Raw genomic sequence first — 25759 nt, 5'->3', positions numbered from 1 at the left:
AGTGCAGCTTCAGTCCAGAGCTGAAAAGTGAGGAAGGGAAACAATGCACCACTTTATTTTTCATATTTTAGCTTTAAAGATCAGTGTCTTTCCTGTGGAAAACTCCCACATGTAAACACTCTGACGTCATGGTGATAAGGGGGGGGGATGACCAGATTTTATTTGGGTGCTCAAACATTTGCACGTGCACACGGGTACGAATCCGATCCCTGCTAGCTAAACCTTTGTAAACAAGATAACAAGCAGTTATCAGTGTTTTCCCTCCAGTTGCACAGGCCATTGGAAAAATAATCAGATTTATTTAGGTTTCTTCTGTGCTGGCTTTTATTTCTACTGTGCTATCATTTAAAGTCTCATTAATCCTCTCCTGTCAGAGGTGATGCCAGTGGTGAAGAAACAAGGCTAAAAAACCCTTAAATCTGCAGATTATGATGCGATTCCTCCCCTAAACAACAGACTAAAAGTGTCCTCGTGGTGTTACCTGCAGTGTCTGGACAAAGCTGTAAACTGTGGGGAAACTGATGGTAAAAGAAACCACGTGATCCCATAAATAAGGTCACTATCGTGTTGAGACGTATCCAGTGGTGGGACAACATGATTAACCCGACTCGGGTGGAATTTTTAGGCTTGGTTTGTAGTAATTTACGTCAGTGTTTACCGCTGACCTGCCACATCGTGGATTCCCTCCATTGGTTCATTTATCCCTAAATGACATGGCCCAGAACGCCACTGAGCAGGAGCTGTAGCAGCTGAGAAAACCCCTGTGATTACAGCCCCTTAAATACCCACATATGTACAGTAAATGTGCTGTTGATCATTGCAGGGATGCATCTAAGTGGCTTCTGTCAGTCAGGTCAAAGTCCTGCCGCCTAAAGCATGAACGTCTATGAAAGCGGGTTTATATCCACAATTAAAGACAACATTACTCTGAATTTTCAGCCAAATTTCTCACTGTTTAGCAGGTAAAAAATCCCAGACTCTTGGTTACATGAATAAATGAGTTCTATGATGAGATGCTTTTATCTCACATAGATAACAGTTTTGTAACATTACCCAACATAAGTCCTCTTTTTGCACATTTAAAGCCACATTATGGACCAAAATGTGCGGTTTATTTGCAGGGTTGTGCAGAGTTGCAGCGTAAGATCACTTGCTGTACTTTCCTGTGTGAAATGCTTCACGTGGAAATGAACAAACTGAAGAATTTTAGCTTAAACGCACGACTTTAAGCTACAGGTTCGTCTGAGGATTTCCATCTTCTCTCACAAAACCCCAGGATACTTAATTACCTGTAAAAAGCAGCAGACAATGGATTAATTAATCGATTCAGGGATGATTTAATGAGTAGTACTGCGTGGGGGGGGGGTTCAGATCAGATTCAGAACATTGAAGTAGCTGCAGTGCAAAAAGGGTGCAAAAAAACCCCACTTCTTTACTTTTTGACACAGATTTAGCTCTTTCACTCCAACAGCTGCATATATTATGTGCCTCACCCTCTTATCTCTGAGGGCGGTTCTTCTCCTTTTACTGATATCGGAGCGTAAAACCTTTTAAAACACTGTGAAGGCGCCAAGTTTGATGATAAGTCATCGCTTAACATTTCTTTCATCGCAACACCTGAGCGCAGCGACTGGCTCCAAACCCGTGAACAAGATGGGGGGGTCGCAGGTCATCGGACCGGGTGCAGAATCCACATGTGATTATATATCTGTGCTTCAGCTCCGTAAAGAGGAAGCAGAAGCATCATAAGCCAAGTAGGACTCCAGCAGTTCAACAGATTACTTTGCACTAACATGCTAAATCCTGCTTGCTGCCCCTTCTCCACCGGGCTTACCCTGGGTTCCCTTGGCCGGTTGTTGTGTCCAGAAGTCGGTGAATCATGTCGCAGTATGTCCACGTTACGATGACCTGATTAATTGTTAAGCTTCCCGAGCTGCAGCAGCCAGGGAACGCTGCATTGTCAGTTACTAAGCAACTGCCATGAAACGGAAACATGGAGCAGTGTTGCAGCCGGTGGAAACTGCCGGGCCCCAACTTTGTCCACGACGTTCTGTGTGAGACGCTGGAGCTGCTGACAGCCACAGAGTCAGCCATATTATTTCAGGCTCTCCACACTCTCAAAATGGATGGGATATTTTCAGTGTCTTGGGTGCGTAGGTGGTGATAAAAACACTATCTGATGCTTTAAAGATGGCGTGCGTTAATACAAGTGTTACTGTGAGAAAATGTTGGCGCAGCATGTCCTGTTTCTTTATTTTATGTGTTGTGTTAAAAGAAATTGGAGAGGGGATATCCCTTAAACTCTCAGATATGCAGAAAACACCTGTTTGAGAGCTGTTGTTTTAAGACTTTTGTGCTGTGTGTGTGTCTGCGTGCGTGTGTGTGTGTGTGTGTGTGGACCAGTGATCAAGCAGTTTGTTTGGGTGGGCTCTTTGTTTTGATTTCTTCTCTTCTTCTCTCCGTTCCAATGCTTCCCCCCTCTCCTATGCAGCAAGGACAAGTTTGGAAGGTTTGCAAAATTTATCACCTTCCACTGATGAAACCCCTCCCCTCTCACCCTCCTTCAACTGCCTCCTCCTCCTCCCTCTCCCTTCCCCACCTCCTCCTGGCTACCTGTACTGATCTGTTGGTCCTCTCCTGTGTGACTCACTCCTCTCCATGTTTGAATCTGTTACTGCTGAGAGTTAAGGCTGTGCTCCATTTACTGTCAGTTTTACAAACCCACTATGAAGATTCAGAGTGTTTCCCATTCATTTATGATGCAGCATTCACACAAAGCGAGCCGCTTGTCGCCGCCCGTCACATCGAGCCGTGGTGCCACTGGACACACGCTTCAATCAGCAATATTTGTCCAAAAAGACTAGCTTAAGTGTGATGAGACAGCACTAGGTTTAATCTTAGGAAACAATCTCTCTATTCGTAACGCAGGTTTTATTTATACTCGGTATTAAAGTATTGCAGGCAACCTCAGACGCTCCAACGCTGCAGTAAAAGTACCGATGTTTACAGCTAATGGGCTCAGATTGTTCATATAAGTGTCTGACAGCGTTACAGAAAGGATCTCTGCAGTCTTTATAAAAGTATTGCTTCATTATCTCACCCGAGGTGAGTTTTTGCTTGGAGACAACGGCCTTCACAAGCGTGAGATCAGAGGCTGCTGCCCTGGGAAAAGTTGAGTTTCAAGTGCACAGAGACTCGCTGTAAACTGAGTGGAGGTAACTTTCCAAGCTGAATATCATCCTTTTTCCATCCTGCTCTCAGTTTCTTAGAGCTTTTCGTCTTTGTGCACAAACGAATAAGAATGAGGTCCAAATTTAAATGCCTCATCCAAAGTGTAGCGAGCATCAGTTTCTCTGTTTCTGAGGCCAAGATAAATGATGGGGTCTGATTCCAATCTGTGGGATTTCTCCTTCTGTGATCACTGCAGCAAACATCACAGGCTGTGGAAAGGACAGCTCGGCTGAGACTAGACGTGAAACGTAAAGCTAGGAATAGGTTTTCCTCTGAAGAGATCCTTGACATAATTCTGTGAGACACTTGGAACAAAAATCTGAGTCTAATGATTGAAGATAAAGTGATTTCAGTGCAGTTTCCACGCAGGATATTTAAAGATCTGGAATTAATCTGACGTTTACTTCATAAATTAGCTGCTTTGACTGCCCTGTAAGCACTATCAAAAGTTGTTTCGTAACATTTGGGTAGAGAACGAGTGCAATGATGCTACAAAGTGCGGATTAGTTGTGTTGCTAAAAGTCGGTCCAGGCCGTCAGCCAGCTCCTCGCAGGTTGTAGTGGTTGTTTCTAATTGCACGAGACAGCTCGTTCTGAAGAGCTCTTTTTCCTCCTTTCCCAGTGTTTAATCCCTCCTCGTGAAAATGAGAAGGCTCACGCTGTGAGACGCTGAATGTATTCACCTCGGGGAAGGAGGTGTTTTGCGGCGGACTGAAAATATCGCATTGAGTAATTAGCGGCGGTAATTAGTTTTCGGATGTATGTTCCCCCGCTCCGCTGCCACGTGTTAGCGGTCCCCGGCCGCACGCCACTCAGAGCGGGGACCCCTTCCAGAGGCTCGGCTGTTAATTGCTGCCCGGAGTGTAGGAAACATGGCGGAGGCGAGACTGAGGTCTGTTCTGGTATCCAGGCAACAGCCCCCTTACTCCTTCCTGACCACTACTGATTCTCAGCTCACTCTCATGCCCCGTCCCTTCATTCACTGCGCTCTCCTTCCATCCATCCCTCCATCAGCCCCCACCCAAACCCAGCCAGCCACCACCAGCTCTAATGGACAATGCCACACAATAATCAAAATGATTGATAGATATTGATATTTGCTCTGTGATGCTCAGTGGCTTGTTGTATCTCTAACCTCTAAAAGTAAAAATGTGAGATGCTGTATTAGCATGAGACAACCTGGGTTTCTAGTATATTTTAGTATGATAGAAACAACAAGTAGAAAATACTTTTATTCAAAGTTTTGCATGTTTTAGCCCTTTTAATACAACGTATATCTGATATAATTTATATTACTGCCGACCTTTATCCTCAGCACAAGGCTCATCAAAGTGTCTCCTTGTTTTAAATCAGACTTCTTTATGTTGCATTCAAGTGCCTTTGGGAATGTCTAACATTTAGCTGCACAGCATCACATTCACAAACTAGTTAAAAAGTCAAACCCAAACAATTAGAGCACTTTTTTTCTTTTTTTTTAAGTAGTTTCTTGATAAATGTAAAAGGTCGCTTCAAATCTTAGATATTAGCATTTCCTACAGTCACATGAACGCACCAAAAACTACCTAAAAGGAGGGTGCTTTGTTAAATGCTTCTCAAATTGATTAAAAATAGCTTAATATCAAGAAATAAACTAATTAATATGCTGATAGTCACCACTGTCGTGTCTGGAAAAGAGATTTTAAAAACTAACTTTTAGGAATAAGTTCAGCAAAGCTGTTGTAGAGCTTGTGGTTCACAACAATGTGAGTTTGGGCTAAAACATGACAAAACGCAACAGTTCTGTTCGTCAGGTTGGTATTTTTGTGTGGTAATGGGACGGTGCTTTTTTCCACAGTTGCCCGGCGTCAACCACAGGGTAAATACATCTTAGCGGCTAAAGTAGATGCTAGTTTGTGGATTGTGGCAAGTGTTGTTAGCACTTCAGTGAGGCTTGTGTTGTTGCAGCTGCGGTGAGTTCACTGTCACATCCTGATTCTTTGCTGCTCATTGTTAAAATTCACCCTGCTTCACATTCTGAAACGGATCCAGCAGCTCTCAGGTTAAAACACTGAAAGCGACAGTGAGCGTTGACGTTGGAGGTCCAATCAGGTGTGAGAGAAGGTCCAGCCTGTCATTGATGGCCACTGAAGCTGTTCAGTCCCTTTATAGTTTACAAACTGTTTGTGCTCGAAGTCTTGGGAGGCTTGGATTCACACAAACGCGTGTCAGTTTGCTTTGCCGAACTGAAGTCTGGCGCTTTTTCAAGCAGCGGTGGAGGCACCGACCAATCAAATCGCCTGTCTAACCATGTGTCTGATTACGCGATCAATTGTGGTTCCAGTTCCAGCTTTAAAGCGTCTTGTTTGTGTGAATCCTGCCAAAGAGCTGAGTGAACTAGTTTTAGCTTAAAGCCAGACCGAACTGGGGTTTGTAGCTGTTAGGATGCGTATATTTAAGTTACCTTGGGTGGACTCTCCTTATTAAAATTAGGTGTTATTTCAAGCTGAGTTAAGCTTGTGTAACATATGCACCATTTTGCATCCCTTATTCAATGAAGGCAGAGTGGAAAGTGATTCGTTTCCTTGTAAAATGCAATCAAACCAGCGACACCCGTGTTAGAAATGATGAGATCCTGCAGTGGTTGTGGCCAGCTGATGTAGTTTTGTTTAGCTCTAGTTTTGGGGGGGTGTAGGTTTCCAAATCTGTGCCACCTGCCGTGAGCAGCTCAGGATGCTGCGCCACAACCTAAGATGTGTGTAGGATTTTCCGGCTTTGTGAAACTCTCAGCTGCTCCACCTCAGTAGAAGCTGGATTTTCCGCTTGCGTTTCAGCACATTTTAAATACCCGGCTTGTGAGTCACCAACTGAACTTGTGATGCAGCATGTGTAGCCGTGTTGTGGTTTCATTTTGTGCTTCCTCATGCTGGAAATATTCCAGCATAATGCAAACTGAAATCCATGTTTGTGGTTGTGGTGCCGTGTGTAGCCTGTTGGGTCACTAGATCTGAGACTCATCTGCAGTCATAGTTTTAGTAACTCCATGTGACTTTTTATGGATTTTCTAAATGCAAACCTACATTTTTATAACTTAACCCTAAACCACGAGGAACTGAATCTGCAGAAAGGTGAAAGGCACTGACCTCTTCTGGGATTGTTCCTCTTGTGTCGGCAGCCATAAAAACGTGATGCATTCTCTGTCTGTGGCACATGCATGGACCACATCTTCCTCTCCATTCGCTACAACACTACCCATAATGCATGAACGCTGTTGCTTCCAGCCAGTCAGGGCAGTCGGGCAGCACCTGTAGAGGAATAAACGGGAATATTCTTGTGTGGCATAATAAGGTGCTCTTCAGGTGTAGTGAAATAATTGGGATGCTGCAGAATATTCTGCTCACGTAAATGCAGATGACAGGAAACACTCGAATGAAGGGCTTTATCTCTGACTTCCACATATCTCTCTTTCTGCCTCACTCTGCCATTTCTCACCTGAAATCTCTGTTTGCCTTTTTTATTCTTAACTTGTCCCCCTTTTCCTTTTTTCATTCAATCCGTTCTTCACTCAACTTGTCCATCTCTGCCTTTTATTAGTGGCACTAATCACTCAGACACACTTTGAAGCTGTAACCCTCTCATTAACTGGAACTCTTTCAGTGGTTCTCGGCCTTTCTGTGTTGTGGATGGCTTTTACTTCTGCAACCGGTTCTTTTTTTAAATCTGACGATCACTTGGATTAGTTAGCTGGTAATTACACATCAGGAAAAAGGTGCAAAATGTGCATCACAATTAGAGATGCGCCGATCAGTTTTTGGTGAATGAAACTGTCCGGTTTCCAGCTCAACCAGTGGATTTGTCTTAGATATATCAGCCAGTCAGTGTGTGCTCTAATTCCTCACACAGCTGCTAACATGTCGTCGGTGTGCAAGTTATTCACTGGAAGACAGTTGCTTTTTTTCTTTGCTCAGCAAAGCATTCCCGGATCAGTGACATTGACGTGTTTAAACATAAAAAGCACCTCTATCCAACCGAGTTAAGGTAAGTAACCAGCTGCTAACACATTTTAGAAACAACTAGTCGTCCTCAGTGCTGTACAAAGAACATTAGCTTGTCTGTGCAGCAGCTGTAACTCAGGACAACGGCTCTGTGCTTTAATCAGGAGCATTTTATGTTGAGGTTTGTTTAAACACAGCAGTTTTACTTCAGTCCTAGAGAAAAAGGTCTGATTGAATCGGTGCATCTCTAATGTTGGTGTGCAGGTCTGCACCTCAGTCAGGAAGCTGGAACCACACCAGCTGGACGTTTACAGTTCACCATCCATGCTGGGCTCCGTCGTGTCTCCCCACAGCTCAGCTGAGAACCACTGATCAGTTCAGGCTCTTGCTCAGCCTTTAACAGCTGAACCTGGTTTATCCCAACATTAAAGCCAAACTTCCACACTCTACTCATTAGGCTTGATATCGAGCCCCTGAACTCACGGTAACGTGTGCATCTAAATGTCAAATTAGACAGTTCACCGCATTAAGTTTGAGTGTTTGTTTTCATGTCTTGAATACGCCTCTGGTGTGAAAACTTCACTAAATGTCAGTGGTGTCAGTGTTTCATTCACCCCGATCCCTTCCTCATGTCGAGCGTGGGATAAACCAGGTTTCACTGCAGTCATAAAATGCAGCACACATCCAACATGCCTGATAACAAGGGATGAACATGTTGAAACAGAGTAAAAAGCCCAGGTGTTTCAGCAGCAGCAGCACCACACGTTTTCTTTTGTGTCTCCTCACCTCTTCCTCTCCTCTCCTCTGCAGGCATGCGGCGATCCAAAGGCAAAGCCCTCCTATCTTGTTGATAAGAACCTGGAGTCGGCTGTTAAATTTATCGTTAGGAAGTTTCCCGCTGTGGAGACGCGCAATAACAACGTAAGTATCCCCGTCTGTGTGCGTTTTCTGTGGCATGAACAAGTGAAAGAGTGTTTACCAGAGTGGCTGATGTGTCTTCAGGTGTGTAACGATGATACTATTCCTCCATGTCAACACTTAACAATCAGAAAAATGAGTTGGAGACAGTGTTTTTACTATTTTAAGCTATTTTAACCATGGCAACAGAATCAGCTCCAATACCGTAGTAACAGATAAAGTCAACACTCGACTTATTATGAAATAAATGGCAAATATTAATAACCTTTACCCAGTCTACTCGACAGTTCGCCCGATAAGCAAACCGCCCTCTTCCAGAGGAGATTTACTCTTCTCAAACTAACTTTACGAGTCCCAGAGGTCTCTGACGTGTTTACCAGCACTGCCGATACTGATCCTCTTCATCACTGGGGACTTAAGGTTGCTGGAGAGTGTTCTCTGAATCGTGCTGCTCGTTATCGGAGGGCAAACATCTTCAAATCCTACCGTAGTATCAGTGTGTGCCTTGAGTTAAATTAAAAAAAGGGAAATAAATCATTAGCTTTTTAGATTAATACACAACATAATCAGCATGAATACTTTCCACATGTCCCCACAGTGACGTTTCCTTTATTTCCAATTTGTTTAAAACCAACGTGGCTCTCTTCCAGATCTTGTCTGAAATGTCTCTCAGGAACTGATAAGAAGAGTATAAAGTTTCTGTTTCTTTGGATCTGTGATTCAGGGCATTTTCTTATCGTTCCTGTTTGGAATCGATTGCGATGCCCAACCCTCGTCTCCTGTATTGGGGAAAGTCGCCGTCCTATCTCAAGGTGTTTTTTGATTGGTCGGGGTCACAGAGCACCTCACAGCTGCTTTCAGTGGAAGGTAGCCATGTCTGTTCAGTATAAATCGGTGCAGAAACTCATTACCAAAGCAGCTTCTCAGAATGTTAACGTGCACACACACACACACACACTCACACACGTTGTTGTCACCGGGAACATAAAAAACTTTATCGGGACATTAGCACGGCGGCAGCTCAACCACTGACGCTCTTTAACGGACCCACGCAGGTGAATTTCCTTAGTTGGATAGCAGGAAGTTGCTCTCATTTTAAAAGTTTTACTCCATCTTATGAAGCATTGAACGCAGCTCCACCTGATGGTGCAACCAGGTATTGCAACTGTACGTTTCTTATGTTAAGATGAGACTTGAACTCATGTCAGCTTCTGTTAAACTAAACTTAATCTTTGTTATTTATTATAAGATTGATGATGATTTTTTTTTGTGGCACCAGATATCGGGTGTCGTGTGTGTGTGTGTGTGTGTGTGTGTGTGTGTGTGTGTGTTCTTGTGTGTGTGTGTGTGTGTGTTTACGTGTTGAGTGAACTGAACCTAGTGACTGCTCATCACAGTGTTTCTTTCAGCTTTACTTGTTAGCTTAGCTTGTAGCTTCTGGCCTATGTGTTTACGTCAGTAAGCGGAGAGCAGTGTGTGCGCGTGTGTGTGTGTGTGTGTGTGTGTGTGTGCGTGCGTGCGGGCGGCTAACTGCTTTATTCAGTATAACTGTGCAATAATTGTCTCTTATGTTGTTTTCTGCTTTGTTTCTGTGTTTGTTTGTGTTTTGCATGCTAAACTTGGCTTATTCCGGACTTGTGCTTTTTGGTAAGTTTTTGTATCTAAGTTTGTGTAACTTTTGTATTTTAGTTCATGTACTTAAGTTTTGTAATAATATCATTTTTGTACCTGTTTTTTAAGCTGTTTTTTTAATGTCTTTTGCTTTGCTTAGCTTTCTCCCCTCTTTGCTGGCAGCTTTTTTACTTTCTCTCCCTCATGAATAATAACTGCGTGGGTGGGTTTTCTCCCTGGTTTGACAGCTGGTTTAGTGTCCGTCGGTTAGAGGTTGGCGACCAGCCGGCTGGTGTTTGGATAACAAGCTGACTGCCTGCAATAAGGAGTGTTTAAAGTTAGTTTTCTGTGTTCCTCAGTTGGTGATGGCTGACTTGTAAATGGACACATCTGAGGACGTTTCTGCCTCACATTGGTTTTTGCAAATTAAAAATCACGTAGCCTGTTTCACCTCCGCTCGACCGTGTGATGAAGCAGTGCTTTTGAGCTCCTTAGTGCAGCAGCAGAGTGTCGCACTTCCTTCACTCATCATTTCATTGACTTCTTCTTCTTAATCTCTGATGTGAGGCTCAGTTCTGACCTCGGGTGCAAGCAGCTTAGGAGCTGGGTTAGATTTACATGCAGAGTGCTGAAGTCTTTTCTCTTAACTGAGGCATTTCTCTTGCTTTTTTTTTTAATGTATACACAAAATGCACCTCATTAAAAGATTGATGCAACAATCTTTTGAAGCTGAATTCATTTTCATTTTCGGGCTTTTAAATCCACAGCTCTGCCAGGTATGAACCAGCACAGAAACAGCCTGTCTCTCTGTGTTATGATCAAAGTTTCAGATATTTCAAGTGTTTTCTTACTGTCTTGGAAAGCCTATGGAAACACTTTGTGTTCTTCTTTTTTCACCTCAAAAGCATACAAAACTGCTAAAGAATCCAGTTTAAACCGAGCCACCGAATATTATCTTTATAACTAGTGTTTTCCCCTTCATGTCAAGTGTCTCGTTAACTAATTAAATCACAAAAATGTTCCATCAAGGCCAAACCGCTTCATATGAAGACTGAATTGTATGTAAGGGCTTATAGATTGGTAGAGTTATCATTGGATTCATTTATCAGTGACCGTGTCAGTTTGTATTTAATTTAGTCAAAAGTAAGAGTAGTTAATGTAAATTAAGTTGGGACCATCTCTGCTTTTAAGTATAATTTTATAGAGGCTGGGTTGGAAAAGGACTGGACATGTTTTTCTCACCTCATCAGATGTAACGCAGCAAACTGCACTGAGGGGAAAGCAGAGTTAGCCTAATTCAGCTGATTCTCCAGCACCGACACAACCATCTTTGTAAGTGTGTGTTCTCCGCCGTGTGGTCTTTACAGCAACAGCTGGCTCAGCTGCAGAAAGAGAAGTCAGAGATTCTGAAGAACCTGGCGCTCTACTACTTCACCTTCGTAGATGTCATGGAATTCAAGGTAAAGGAAGCTTTTACAGTTCTCTGGACAGGGTTTTCCGCTGAAGATCGCGGCGAACGTGTGCTCATCGGCTCCTTTTTCTGCAGGACCACGTGTGCGAGCTGCTGAACACCATAGACGCCTGTCAGGTCTTTTTTGATATTGTGAGTAAAATGGTTGTTTTTTCAGTTTTTATCGACTATGATGGGATTTGCATCATGATCCTGTCACACTTCATCTTATGTGTTGGAGCTTTGCTTTACCATTGGGTTCACTTCCGCTGTAGAGATCATTGATCGGAGTTTCTTTCTAAAAACGTCCTTTTGGTCCCTGTCAGACGGTGAACTTTGACCTGACCAAGAACTATCTGGACCTGGTGGTGACGTACACTACTCTCATGATAATCCTGTCTCGCATTGAGGAGAGGAAAGCCATCATCGGGCTGTACAACTACGCCCACGAGATGACGCATGGAGCCAGGTGACTGAAACAGGGGAAGTTACAGCACGAAACAGTGCTGCAGTATTCAGAATTTACTGCAACAAGCAGCCGCTCGCAGCCAAGATTTAATGAAAAAAAAGCCATTTTAGAAATCAGTTTTGGCTGAATAAAGCAGGGCTTAAATGAATGAAAATAATTAAATGGGCCCAAGCAATAAATTCATGAATGATAAAGAAATATAAGAAAGTGTGTAATTTCTTTAATGGAAAAACATTCCAGGGTTGAACTACTTGATTGAATCAGTTTTATTTCATCATTTCATACGGGCAAGAAGTTTTTAAGTTAATTTAATGTTGACTGAGATGGACCCCAGATACCACACAGCTATTAACAGACGGTGGTCCTGGTCTCCATGGTGACCGTGGTGTTGTGTGTGTGCTTCAGTGACAGGGAATATCCCAGGTTGGGCCAGATGATTGTGGATTATGAGAATCCTTTAAAGAAGATGATGGAGGAGTTTGTTCCACATGGGAAGGTAAGAGACGGTTGCTCAATGTTCAGTTTCAGATTTTACTGTTTAAACTTGTATTTTCTATTATTCTTATTCATATTTACCTTCCGGTTGGACTTCCTGTAAACTTTAAAGTGGTTTTGAGCAATAGTTCTCCAGACTTTGCTGCTTTTTCACTAATTTTCAGTCCTTGTGCCTGACCGTTTTCAGAGGAATGTGTTTTTTGTTTGTTAAGCCACTAAACTCTGAGCTATGAATCATTCAGGCAGAAAAAAGGCTCCTAACTCAAGGGATGAACCAGTGTTGTGTCGACACATAACAGACAACTTGGCAAAGAACCAGTTTTAAATTGGATCTTTAGGCACTTTGTTACCAGCAGCCTGTCACAAAGACACATCATTTGTTCCCATTTCTTTACTTTCATCTATGAAAAACAGCAAAGATAACACAGTTTGACAGACAGAAAATAGGATTTCTGCAGCAACAAGGTGATTCCCAAAGAGCTGTTAGCTGAAAACTTGGCATATCTCAGCATGGTGTGCAGTGAAGGGAAACAGGGAGAAAAGGCTGAGCTATGCCAAATGACACAAGAAGTGGACTGAAAATCAGTGGCAACAGGTCTTATGGAGGGATGAATCCTCCCCAGAGCCCGGACCTCAACATTATTGAAGCAGTGTGGGATCATCTGACAGAGAACGGAACAAAAGGCAGCCCACATCCAAAGAAGAGCTTTGGGATGTCCTTCAAGAAGCCTGGAGAACTATTCCTGAAGACTCCTTAAAGAAATGACAGAAAGCTTGTCTCAGAGGGTTCAGGCTGTGTTGGAGAATAAAGGAGCTCAGACCAGAGATTCACTTCGGAGCTCGTTACAGACTCTGTTTCTGCCTCATGTGTTGTATCTGCTTTTATGTTTGCATGTTTCAGTAGAAACCACTGACACTTTCCCTCATCTTTCCTCTCTTCAGTCCCTGTCAGATGCGTTGATCAGCCTTCAGATGGTCTATCCCAGGAGGAATCTGTCTGCTGACCAGTGGAGGAACGCTCAGCTGCTTTCTCTCATCTCTGCACCCTCCACCATGCTCAACCCTGCTCAGTCAGACACTGTTAGTCAATCATTCTGTTCGTTTCCGAGTCTTCTTAGTTTTCTTGTCATTGCACCTGTTTATGAAAATAATCACTATCCTTCCCTTCCTCTGCCTTCAGATGCCTTGTGAATACCTGTCACTGGATGCAATGGAGAAGTGGATCGTGTGTAAGTTCTGTAACTTAAAGCTGGAAACCTGATCGTCTGTGTTGGTTCCCATTTGATGAGGCCTTTTATCTGCGTTCTGCCTGCAGTTGGTTTCATTCTGTGTCACGCGGTGCTGACCAGCGACGCAGCAGCTTTGTCTTTGTGGAAGCTGGCCCTGCAGAGCTCCACCTGTCTCTGCCTGTTCAGGGATGAAGTCTTCCACATCCACAAGGCAGCAGAGGACCTGTTTGTGAACATCAGAGGGTGCGTTGTTGAGTGTGGTCGCAGGCTGACGTCATCCTTACTGATATTTGGGGGGTTTGAGACAGAAGAAGGAATCTGATGGATATTGTTCATTTGAACTTCCTTTTGCTGCATTTTCCAGGTACAACAAACGCATCAATGACATCAGGGAGTGCAAAGAACACGCCCTCTCTCACGCGTACGTATACATGTTATTATGTTTAAATTTCTATCATATTCTGACAGAAATGTTCATCCCGTCTTCACTTTTTGTGTCTCACACAAAATAAATCCTATTTAAAGATTTTTTTCTGCATTTTCTCTAATTATTAATTTATATTCCTGTTCTTTTTCCGGCTTTAAGCTGTCATTTTAGCACTTTGCTGTGTCTCTCTTAGGGAGTCTCGCACTGAAACGTCACCTTCTTTTCCACGTTTTCCCTCCCCTCTTCGTCTCCTCTCTGCTTTCATCCTTTATTACTTATGCCGTCTTCTCCTTTCATCTTCGTTCTCCTTCTTCTGCCGTCACATGTCAGCCGCTTGCTTTGCGTCCTCTCTGGGATTGTCCTGAAAGTGTCAAAATGCCGTTTAATCACGTTGCTTGTGTTTGATGCTTCTGTCTGACTCGCTGCAGAGGCTCCATGCACAGAGAAAGACGCAAGTTCCTCAGGTCAGCTCTGAAGGAGTTGGCTACCGTTTTGGCCGACCAGCCTGGACTTTTAGGTCCAAAGGTAATGTGTAACACCACTTTAAATGCACCTTAAATAACTGTTTTGAAACATAATACATGCATAATAAAAATACTAAAGCTGAATAACTAATATTACCATTGAAATTTAAAGGCCATGTTCATATATCAGTAGTTTATTTTATTCTATACTTCATTATTACATAAAACACACACAAATCTGCTTTAAAACACTAATATAATATAATATATAATACAATATTATATTATAATATATCATATTATATATATATATATGATATGTCATATAATAAGTAGTTTGTAGCTCATTGATTTGACTGTAAAAGTGTTTGCTGTAGTTTTAACCGACCAGCTTTGATCTTAAAGACTAATAAATGATATGTAGCTCATTCCTAAATTTAATTAGGTTTTATTTCTTTGACCTGGTGTTGTCATAAAAATGTATTCAGCAGTAAATACGAAAAAGGTCAACTGACAGATGCTGCTGTGCAATATTAAGATAAATATTATCATAAAACATTAAAAACTTTATTTCTAACTAAGATGCCCTCATGGAGCGAAATCTAGCAGCGAATAATGAATAATGTAATATTATATTCTGGAGTTATTAAGGCAGATGGTTGTATCATCCTCAGACCAAATCAAATGCTTCATAAATATTTATGAATAACTATATTGTGGTATAGTTATGATATATAGCACATATGATATTGTTTATTTGATCCAGTGTAATTTATCATCTTTCTGTGTTTCAGGCGTTATTTGTGTTCATGGCGTTGTCTTTCGCCCGTGATGAGATCATCTGGCTGCTCCGACACGCAGACAACATCCAGAAGAAAAGCACAGATGACTTCATAGACAAGTGAGCAGCAGCACACAGCAGCATGACCTCTGCTCTCAGCCTCTCTGGGTTGCTTGTTTGGCCACTGGCTGCCTGAATCCCAGGCGTGACGTGTCCACATGTGTTTTACAGACACATAGCAGAGCTGATCTTCTACATGGAGGAGCTCCGAGCTCACGTCAGGAAGTACGGCCCTGTGATGCAGCGGTACTACGTCCAGTACCTGTCTGGCTTCGATGCTGTGGTGCTGAATGAAATGGTGCAGGTGAGATTGAGCGCTGACAGTTGGGTGGAGAGACGATGTGATCACACATCTGGACATGTGAGGGAGGGGCTCTGTCCATCCCACATCTGGACATGTGAGGGAGGGGCTCTGTCCAGAACACATCTGGACATGTGAGGGAGGGGCTCTGTCCATCCCACATCTGGACATGTGAGGGAGGGGCTCTGTCCATCCCACATCTGGACATGTGAGGGAGGGGCTCTGTCCATCCCACATCTGGACATGTGAGGGAGGGGCTCTGTCCATCCCACATCTGGACATGTGAGGGAGGGGCTCTGTCCAGAACACATCTGGACATGTGAGGGAGGGGCTCTGTCCATCCCACATCTGGACATGTGAGGGAGGGGCTCTGTCCATCCCACATCTGGACATGTGAGGGAGGGGCTCTGTCCAGAACACATCTGGACATGTGAGGGAGGGGCTCTGTCCATCCCACATCTGGACATGTGAGGGAGGGGCTCTGTCCATCCCACATCTGGACATGTGAGGGAGGGGCTCTGTCCAGAACACGATGCACAAAGGATGACGGACGACATTCTTTACGCCCTGTTCAAAGTTTGGCTCCTTGGTTCATGTTTCTAAGTCTGTTTTGACATATTCACAACACTGACGAGCGATCAGAACATAAAGGTCAGCAGAAGAGCAAGAAACAGAGAAACAGCAACTCTTTGTGATTAAGGTTGTATTGGCTTGTATCTTTGAAGTGCCTTTAGATGAACAGATGACTGATTGAATACCAGCTTGTAACAGTAAAACCTCTAATTCCCACATCACCTCCTTAAGACCAACATTTGCCCACTTGTCTGTCTAACAGAACCTGTCGGTGTGTCCAGAGGATGAATCTATAATCATGTCTTCATTTGTCAACACCATGACCTCTCTCAGCGTCAAACAAGGTAACCCCCTGCTTTTTGTCCCGTAAAAGAAGATAAATACAAAGGTTTAAAGTCGTACAAGGTGCATTTTGAACAAATGACATTGTTTCTGCCTCCCAGTGGAGGACGGAGAGGTGTTTGACTTCAGAGGCATGAGGCTGGACTGGTTCAGACTGCAGGTAAAAACTCAATATTAAAAGTTCTTTCTACACAGCAAAGTTTGAGGAGAAAAGGAGCCTCTTGAAACCCTATCCAGCTTTGGAGAAACTCCAACTGGTACAAAATGTGACCACAAGGAAACGAAAGCTTTTTCTGTGTCCACTTCACACTCTGTAGGCATACACCAGCGTCTCTAAAGCCAGTCTGGGCATAGCTGATCACAAGGAGCTCGGTAAAATGATGAACACCATCATCTTCCACACCAAGATGGTGGATTCTCTGGTGGAGATGCTGGTGGAGACATCAGACCTGTCTATTTTCTGGTAATGTTGGGCTCTTTTGTTGCTCGAGCAAAGTCACTGATTTTCCAACATAATGTGAAATATATTCAGCTTTTTCCCCCCCGTCTGTGTAGTTTCTACAGTCGTGCTTTTGAAAAGATGTTTCAGCAGTGCTTGGAGCTGCCCTCCCAAAGCCGACACTCCATCTGCTTCCCTCTGCTCTGCACACACTTCATGTCCTGCACACATGAGCTCTGTCCCGAGGAGGTGAGTAAACCCAATTCCTGCAGGATTAATGTTGCAGTGGACAGAGAAGGATTAAAATAAGGCGCTGTGACTTAGCTCTTTGATTCAGGAGCTTTTTAAACATTTTTGCTCTGTAATAGATGTTAAACTTGAACCTAAGAAGCACAGAGAGAGAACAATGAGGCTAAAACCAGAAAAAGACACCTTGATGAGACACGAGACTCTTTAATAACCATCGTTGATGTTCGCTCAGGCTTCACAAAGTGTGTTATACTTCAAATGCATAAAAACACACTGAAAATATTAAGAAACTACTTGGAAGATTTATGTGATTGGAGGGATTTTGCCATTCCAACATCTCCTCCTTACAAGTTTGAGTGAAATTATTCCAATCAATCCAGAGACTTTTCTGCCATTTGTATTAAACTGAATTTGAGTTATTATTTCACTCCAAATCGTTCTTTTCTGCATTTGTGTCCCGTTTCGTGCTCATTCGACCGTGCACAACTCCAGCTGGGCTTCCATAGCCATTTTTAATTCCCATTAAATTCTGTTGATAAGAAAATGTGAAAGCTTCCACTTGTTTCTGTCTGTTTCAACGGGGATTGGACAGATTAAAGCGTGATTAACCGGCTGTTTCTAGTGACTCGCTGATAAGATGAGATAATATAACATCCAGAGACGAAAGTAGTTCTTAAAAAATTCCTTTTTTCGCTTTCCTCTTGTGGGTGTCCACCACAGTGGTTGTTTTTTTGTTTTGTTTAGTAAAGCGGCCTGTACCGCCACCTGCTGGTGACACTGTGCATCTTAGTTTATTCACTTCCAGCCTCTTAATGGAATCGTGTCTGATTCTGAGGTTGCTTCAGATGTTCGGATATTTTCGGATTTTGTGTTGCACAAAGAGCCTTCGTGTGTCCACGAACCCTTAAACTTCAGTCATTATTATGCGTGCAGGTTGATTAGCTGCATGTGACCGTTGTCCACAGAGTCAAACATGCACTTTCTAAAGAGCAATGTTTTATATTTATAACCAACAGACATGCTAAAGACCACTTCAGTGTTAAAAGTATGCCAGTGATGGCTGCAAATAGACTCTGTGAGGAGCTAATTCATCGTACTTTTAATGGTGCTTGATGGTGAAAATGTCCTGGTGTGTAACGTGCACCAGTGCCTACCTGTGGCTGACTGTCCAGAAGCCATTTTGATTCACTTTTATTGGCTTTTGCCCTCATAAACACCTCAGTAAGTTCCTCCTAGATATCAGCAGATGTGTTTCTGACCTCTCCATCTGACCACACTTTCACTAAGCTGTTTTCCTCTTTGCAGCAGTTTGTGTGAGTGTAGTTTTTTTTTATTTTCACTGGGCGGAGGTGAAAAGTTTCCCATCGAAGAGCTGTGAACAGGGTTGAAACCACTCCGGTTTCCTGTAGAGTTAAATTACGCTTGCGTGGCGTTTTACGCTCAGGTTAACAGAGCGCAGAAATAAGCCACACGGATCAAACGGCTGTTAAACGGTGTAACGTTGATGAAAGATGATGACTTTACTCCTGGTTTTGTGTCTCACTCCACAGCGTCACCACATAGGAGATCGGAGCCTGTCATTGTGCAACATGTTCCTGGATGAAATGGCCAAACAGGCCAGAAACCTGATCACTGACATCTGCACTGAGCAGTGTACCCTGAGCGACCAGGTGGGAACACAGAGGCAGATCGCTTAATTAAAGCAGTTCACTCAGAACTCAGATGTGTGGAAGCATCATTTCAAAGGGTTGTTTTAACTGATGCTCGGATGAGACGACATAAGCAGAGCAGCAGAACCACATTTTGTTGGATAAACACGGTGACACGCGATGCTGCGGGTCTTATCTCGCAGCCTCCAGGTTTGAAAAGAGTTACAGTGCAGAGAAATTCAACCTTTCTTTTTGCCGCCTGCAGCTGCTGCCGAAACACTGCGCGAAAACCATCAGCCAGGCCGTCAACAAGAAGAGCAAGAAGGCCACCGGGAAGAAGGGAGAGCCGGAGAGGGAGAAGCCAGGAGTGGAGAGCATGAGGAAGAACAGGCTGCTGGTCACCAAGTTAGTACGACTGAAGCCGAGCCTTTTTTCATACATTTCTGCTCCTGTGATGCTTCAGTTGATCCCTTTTTTATCCTGTTTGGCATCATTAAAACATCCGTCTTTGTTATCGTGAGGCTCAAATAAATCGTGTAAATCTCTATGTTTTGTCATTTCTTATCCTGTTTCCATCGTATTTCATTCATTCATCGTATCTTTTGTTCTTCATATCTGATGGAACCCACCTTGATGTTGCTTTTTTCCCCAGTCTGGACAAGCTCCACACGGCGTTATCCGAACTCTGCTTCTCTATCAACTACGTTCCCAACCTGGTGGTGTGGGAGCACACGTTCACGCCGAGAGAGTACCTCACCTCGCACCTGGAGATCCGATTTACCAAGTAAGCAAAACGCACTCAGAGACGGGATTCTGCTTGTTTGTTCACTTGTTTCCCAATGAAATGACTGGAGTGACCCTGCTGCATGGCTACTTTCTGTCCCTTTAAATGGGAACTCCGGTATTTTTAAACCTAGACCTTATTTCTGGCATGAAATATGTTCATCTACTCACTGAGAACAGTTTGGCGAAAGTCGGTGTCCTTCGGAAGATATTTAGATAACTCGAGATCCATATAACGGAGTGAACGGGGCTTAGACGATGCAGCCTCTAAATAAGGCATTATCTGTCTTTATTTCACCAATACTTTCAGAAGAATGAATGAATGAACGTGTGCTATAGCTCTGTTAGCTCACAGGAGCTGTTATGTGGCTACCTGCAGCTATAGGAGAGCTAACGGAGGGATTTCTACACAGGCACTCTACTGGGACCACTTCATCCACACGCCCCCCTGCAGCACAGTTTATTCACTCCGTGCTCTGTGACAGTCGGCTAACTTCACACAGAGTTTTCAGTACTGCTAGTTTTGTGCAACATGGAAGGATATTTATCAAATGTTGACAATGTGAACGACAACTTTGAGTAAGATGTTCTTACTGGAGTGAATGAGCTGTGCTGCAGCCAAGCGTGTGGATGAAGTGGTCCCAGTAGAGTGCCTGTGTAGAATTCCCTGCCCCGTTCACTCCGTTATATGGATCTCGAGTTATCTAAATATCTTCCGAAGGACGCAGACTTTCACCAAACTGTTCTCGGTGAGTAGATGAACGTATTTCATGCCAGAAATAAGGTCTAGGTTTCAAAATACCGGAGTCCCCTTTAAATTCCAGTGGTGCATTTACCCGTTGAAATTAATTAAAGTTTTCTTATGTGTAATTTGTGTAAACTTACAGATGTGGTAAAGCCTCTGCTATATACTGCCGTGTATCTGCACCATCCCTGAATGGGCCAATCAAACTCAGCCTTTAGGGAATGACTTCAACATTTAATTGTGCTTTAAACGACCAACGTAGCTTCTCCTAAATGCTTCAAAGGAAAGGATCGAGTTGTGGATATTCATATAACTGCAGTCTATAAATAACAGCTGCTACGTGTCTCGTAATCCTGCTCACTGCGGCTTTAAGTGAGTGCGAGAGAAAGTTAAGTGAAAAGACAGAGTTTTCGTTCTTTTTACATCCTCTTCAGAAGTTAATGAGCTTTGTAAAGGTCAGAGTTGGTGCTTCAAACTGTTTTACAAGCGGATATAAGTTGTTGGAAAGACCAAAACACCAAAAGAGAGGTCATAGTTTAGTTCAACTGGCTGTTTTAATACATTTGTTGGAGTTTGGTGAGATTTCGATGCATCTTTACAGTATTTATCTGTGACTGTCTGGACTCTCTGTCTCCAGGTCCATAGTCGGGATGACCATGTACAACCAGGCTACTCAGGAGATAGCCAAGCCCAGCGAGCTGCTGACCAGTGTCAGAGCCTACATGACGGTTCTGCAGTCCATAGAGAACTACGTCACCATCGACATCACCCGGGTCTTCAACAACGTCCTCCTGCAGCAGACGCAGCACCTGGACAGCCACGGAGAGCCCACCATCACCAGTTTATACACAAACTGGTGTGTTGGAGTTTAGCTCCGCAAACTTTCACCAACAAACCTCATTAGTGCAGCGCTAAAATATCAGATTGTACATGGCAATGAAAGTGTCACTTCAGCACCAGTCACTAAAAGCATGTAAGGACTCAAAGGCCTCGTTTAGAGCTCGTTTGGGTGCGTCATTGTGGCCATTTCCAGTGTTTTAATATAATCAGTGGATAGAAATGAGGTGTTTGTGCTCCTGACTTATGAATGAATGTGAACCCATACTGAAGCAGCACATCGTGTCTCTGTGCAGGTATTTGGAGACGTTGCTCCGTCAGGTCAGTAACGGACACATCGCCTACTTCCCCGCCATGAAGGCTTTCGTCAACCTGCCCACTGAGAACGAGCTGACTTTCAATGCTGAGGAATACTCCGACATCTCTGGTACGAACTCTGCTGCAGATGGTGTTCACGCAGACTGCAGTTACAATGCAACTCCAGCTCGTCTTCGTGTTTCCTGCTGAAATCATGTGGAGTAATGGGCTTCTGTGTTCTTTCAGAGATGCGTTCACTGTCGGAGCTGTTGGGGCCGTACGGCATGAAGTTCCTCAGTGAGAGTCTGATGTGGCACATCTCGTCACAGGTTGCTGAGCTGAAGGTACGCGAACGCTCACACCGACTCGTGCATAAGAATTCACCTTTTTAAACGCCTCACAGAAGGCGTGTTTTACAGATGATTTAATATTTCTCCTTCTCCTCGGTTAAGATTTTACGTCCGTAATCTTCAGCATTTATGGTTGTGCCTGTAGAAAAATGTCCAGTCAGCATTCAGGGGATCTGTTGGCACAAATTTAATTTAAAAGGTTGTTTAAATCGGTGTGAAATCACGAGAGTAAGAACCTTTTGTCTCCCTAACCTCCGAATGATTTCTACATGACTTTATATGTACCTTCTTCCTCGTGCAACTCATAGTTTAAAGGGGAACTCCGGTATTTTTAAACCTAGACCTTATTTCTGGCATGAAATACGTTCATCTACTCACTGAGAACAGTTTGGTGAAAGTCGGTGTCCTTCGGAAGATATTTAGATAACTTGCGATCCATATGACAGAGTGAACGGGGCTTAGACGATGCAGCCTCTAAATAAGGCATTATCTGTCTTTATTTCACCAATACTTTAAGAAGAATGAATGAATGAACGTGTGCTATAGCTCTGTTAGCTCATAGCTGCTGTTATGTGGCTACTAGCAGCTATAGGAGAGCTAACGGAGGGATTCTACACAGGCACTCTACTATAGAACGTTCATTCATTCATTCGTCTTAAAGTATTGGTGAAACATTCATGGCTGCCGCAGGTAGTCATGAGACGGGGAGTTTAAGAGCTAAATAAATCCCATCTGTGAGGCATTTAGTCTGAACAGGGAAAGGAAGACTCAGTGGATCATGGACAGTAACATCTGGCCACAAACGTCTCGTCTCATTTCTACACCAGTAAAGAAAGAACCGGTACTCTGGTTGCATACAGACGGGTCGTAGAGAATAGAATCAGCAGATGAACATCTGAATTGTGAACCAGGAGAACAGGACTACAACAGCAGGTTCGGAGGGTGATTTAACCACCGTCAAAGCATCAGTGATAAACTGGATTTGAGCATATGTGGAGCGAACGTGAAATAAGTCACTTCTGTGGACTTAATTTGCAGAATAACACACACACACACACACACAACTACACGCAGACCAAAAGTAGCGCAGTTACAGATGCTCACAAAGCGTTAGAGTTCGTAAATGGGGAAATGATTCATTGTCGTGTTACAGTCTGTGTTCCCAGCACATTTCCCAGCCTGGAATCAATCCATTCAGATGTTTGTTCAAAGATGAGCTCACATTCTCGCTGAATCTGTTGCCCAACAGTTGATCTGCGGTCGTTAAGTCGAGTGTTTGGTGACTCGAACCCGATTACTGTGAAATCTCCACTAACATCACCTGCATTCCTTCTATATCTGTAGCTTTTTTAAAGACTCAACAGCTTAGCTTCAGTTTACACACGACCAAAAACGACCTTGGAGCTCGGAGAAAAGCTTCCTTCCTCACACAAGTGTTCTTAACATCTGTTTGTGTGTTTTTTTGTTCTGTGCAGAAACTGGTGGTAGAAAACATGGAGGTGTTGACCCAGATGAGGACGAGCTTTGACAAACCGGAGCACATGGCCGCCCTCTTCAAGAAACTCACCTGTAATCACACGCATGCACACGTGACCCATGCAGACTCACTTTTATGTTCGGTTTGATGCTAAGTGTTTACTCGACAAAGGAAGTTCTCATATTTTCTTCCTCTGCAAAGAGATTGTTTGAATTTAACAACATTCCCACCTGATTGAGTCGTGTGTCGAGTCTCTCTGTTGTTTCTGTTGCCAAGGATTCCTCAGGTCATTTCCTCAAAAGATGGACTGCTTAGGGTCTTCTGCAGCCCATCAACGCTCTGTTTTTGTGTGTTTCTGTAGCTGTGGACAGTGTTTTGAAGAGAATGACCATCATCGGGGTCATTCTGTCTTTCCGCTCTCTCGCTCAGGAGGCTCTGAGAGACGTAAGACGCACACAAACACGCACTACATGCTGCAAAGCTCTCTTTGTAAGTGAAGCCGCTCCATCGGGTTTGTCTTGTTCCTCCAGGTGTTGTCATGTCATATCCCCTTCCTGGTCAGTTCGGTGGAGGATTTCAAGGACCACATCCCCAGAGAGACGGACATGAAGGTAGAACGCATGGCCGAGGAGCAGGAACAGATCGGCTGTCTGTGTCCTTAAGCTGACGTGAGAATTTTGTCCGTTCGCAGGTGGCCATGAATGTTTATGAGCTGTCCTCAGCAGCAGGTTTACCCTGTGAGATCGACCCGGCTCTGGTGGTGGCTCTGTCCTCTCAAAAGAGCGGTGAGCCACACACAGATGTGCACAAACTCAGTCTGTCACGCACACACACACACACACACACACACGCACACACGCACACACACACACACACACACACACACACACACACACACACACACACACACGTGTGACCGCCATTCGTCTTTGTGTCTTCAGAGAACATCAGTCCAGAGGAGGAGTATAAGATCGCCTGTCTGCTGATGGTGTTTGTGGCCGTTTCCTTGCCAACGCTTGCCAGTAACGTGATGTCACAGTACAGCCCCGCCATAGAAGGTAGGCAGCCGAGCCGCTGCGTTGTTGTTGGGAGACTTCTCTCCGATAACAGATTTCAGCTTTGATGCCAGAAGGTTTGAACAGTTTGGAAACGCAGCGGTTCGTTGGTTGTGTTGCTTTAAAAACTCTCCTTAAGTTTGCTGTTACAGCTGCAGAAACAGCTCTTTACTTTATGATGAATGCTGCTAAAATGAAGCGAAAGATTAATTTATGCACTAATGTTTGTGCTTCAATTTTCAACTGCATTCATTTAAGTTGGTTATTGCCACTCTTTATTCATGTTTTATTTGTCTGTATTTATCTCTGTGTTGTTTTCCTTTACATCATATTTATTCTTATTGTTTAGGTTTAGGTTTAGGTTTTTAATAATTGATTTTGTCCATAGACACACGCACTTCTGATCTTTCTTACTTTCTAAGACAACAAAACGGTTCATCTTAAAGAAATAAAAGTGGCAAAATGTATGTGAAGAAGGGTTCAAATAAAGAAACTTTAGCTTAATAATTTATTTAAATCTCTCAGCAAACTGCTCCATAAAGTCCAGACAGAATGAGCATTGATACGTTGTGCATAATTTACAGCATCTGAGCTATAAAACTGCTTTGCATGCAAATAAGATCAACCTTTGTGCCCTCAGACTGATTCATGGGGGTCGTATCATCTCCATTACAAGTACTTTTTAATTTATTGGTCATTTTTAAAGGTCTGTTCACGCGATGTGAACCATGTTTGTTTTGTCCATTTTAATAAAAAGCTCTACTCGGTTGGAAAAAACTTAATATTTAGCACAGTAGAGACACATTGTGGGAGTTAAATGAGGCGTTTGATGAGGTATTACGGACATTTGTCACTCAAGGGTGAAATATCAAGACGTTGCCTCCTAACAACCTTGAAATGAAAAGCGCCCCTGTTAATAAGGGACATTTGAAGAGGATAATGAGTTATCATGGGCTCCACTGTTAGTATGCAGACTGCGTGTTGGCCCACAGTCGGTGCTGTGAGCCCACGATTACATCCATGTTTCATGTTCCTTTCCATTCATCTCACATATTTAAATAAAGACTTGTTATCTCCCTGAAACACAACACTTAGATCCATCTTTTATTAAATGGACTGAGAGATGTTGGCATCACATTCTGGATCATTTCTCCGCTGAAGAAGTCTTTAAAAAATTATGTAAATTGATTTTAAAACAAAAAAAATGACGACTTCTCCCTAACGAAGTGTGTGCGTGTGCTGCCCCCTACAGGCCACTGCAACAACATCCACTGCCTGGCCAAAGCCATCAACCAGATCGCTGCTGCTCTCTTCACCATCCACAAGGGAAGCATAGAGGACCGGCTGAAAGAGTTCCTGGCTGTAAGACCACGAGAAACCATTATTTCTTCCTCCCACCTGACTGAAAGCACTTTCTTTAGATTAATGTTCGCAGCACAGGGAGTGTGGATGATATGGAAAAATTGGCAATCCTCAGTTAAAGCTGATAGAAACTGTTTTATTTCATAGCACGGACCATTTGATCTAATTAGAATAGGCTCTGGCTTTATTACATCT

At 43.4% G+C, this 25759-nt stretch overlaps 2 protein-coding genes across 6 annotated transcripts in view; one reads left to right on the top strand and one right to left on the bottom strand.

Moving 5' to 3' along the window:
• Positions 1-25759, bottom strand: part of LOC140312764 (cytochrome c) — a 299923-nt gene that overhangs the window by 223871 nt on the left and 50293 nt on the right. The window lies entirely within an intron of this gene.
• Positions 1-25759, top strand: part of nckap1 (NCK-associated protein 1) — a 33247-nt gene that overhangs the window by 4498 nt on the left and 2990 nt on the right. The window contains exons 2-30 of one of the 5 annotated variants that reach the window (XM_072390550.1): positions 2492-2509; positions 8012-8122; positions 11104-11190; positions 11277-11333; positions 11507-11649; positions 12055-12145; positions 13087-13224; positions 13325-13373; positions 13460-13616; positions 13738-13794; positions 14229-14325; positions 15059-15165; positions 15277-15409; positions 16242-16323; positions 16423-16481; positions 16639-16784; positions 16877-17009; positions 18560-18679; positions 18924-19063; positions 19311-19442; positions 20824-21042; positions 21320-21450; positions 21567-21664; positions 23146-23239; positions 23509-23591; positions 23678-23758; positions 23839-23932; positions 24089-24205; positions 25455-25564. In XM_072390550.1, coding sequence (XP_072246651.1) covers positions 2492-2509; positions 8012-8122; positions 11104-11190; positions 11277-11333; positions 11507-11649; positions 12055-12145; positions 13087-13224; positions 13325-13373; positions 13460-13616; positions 13738-13794; positions 14229-14325; positions 15059-15165; positions 15277-15409; positions 16242-16323; positions 16423-16481; positions 16639-16784; positions 16877-17009; positions 18560-18679; positions 18924-19063; positions 19311-19442; positions 20824-21042; positions 21320-21450; positions 21567-21664; positions 23146-23239; positions 23509-23591; positions 23678-23758; positions 23839-23932; positions 24089-24205; positions 25455-25564 — 3084 coding nt within the window. Of the gene's footprint in view, positions 1-2491; positions 2510-8011; positions 8123-9523; positions 9767-11097; positions 11191-11276; positions 11334-11506; positions 11650-12054; positions 12146-13086; positions 13225-13324; positions 13374-13459; positions 13617-13737; positions 13795-14228; positions 14326-15058; positions 15166-15276; positions 15410-16241; positions 16324-16422; positions 16482-16638; positions 16785-16876; positions 17010-18559; positions 18680-18923; positions 19064-19310; positions 19443-20823; positions 21043-21319; positions 21451-21566; positions 21665-23145; positions 23240-23508; positions 23592-23677; positions 23759-23838; positions 23933-24088; positions 24206-25454; positions 25565-25759 lie in introns of those variants that run through there. The other 4 variants (XM_072390549.1, XM_072390552.1, XM_072390551.1 and 1 more) reach the window with 4 other exon arrangements.

Source organism: Leuresthes tenuis, unplaced genomic scaffold (assembly GCF_036924035.1).
Source record: "Leuresthes tenuis unplaced genomic scaffold, fLeuTen1.0.hap1 SCAF_8, whole genome shotgun sequence".
In the NCBI taxonomy this organism is placed as follows: Eukaryota; Metazoa; Chordata; class Actinopteri; order Atheriniformes; family Atherinopsidae; genus Leuresthes; species Leuresthes tenuis.
This window is presented reverse-complemented; position numbering and strand designations above follow the sequence as displayed.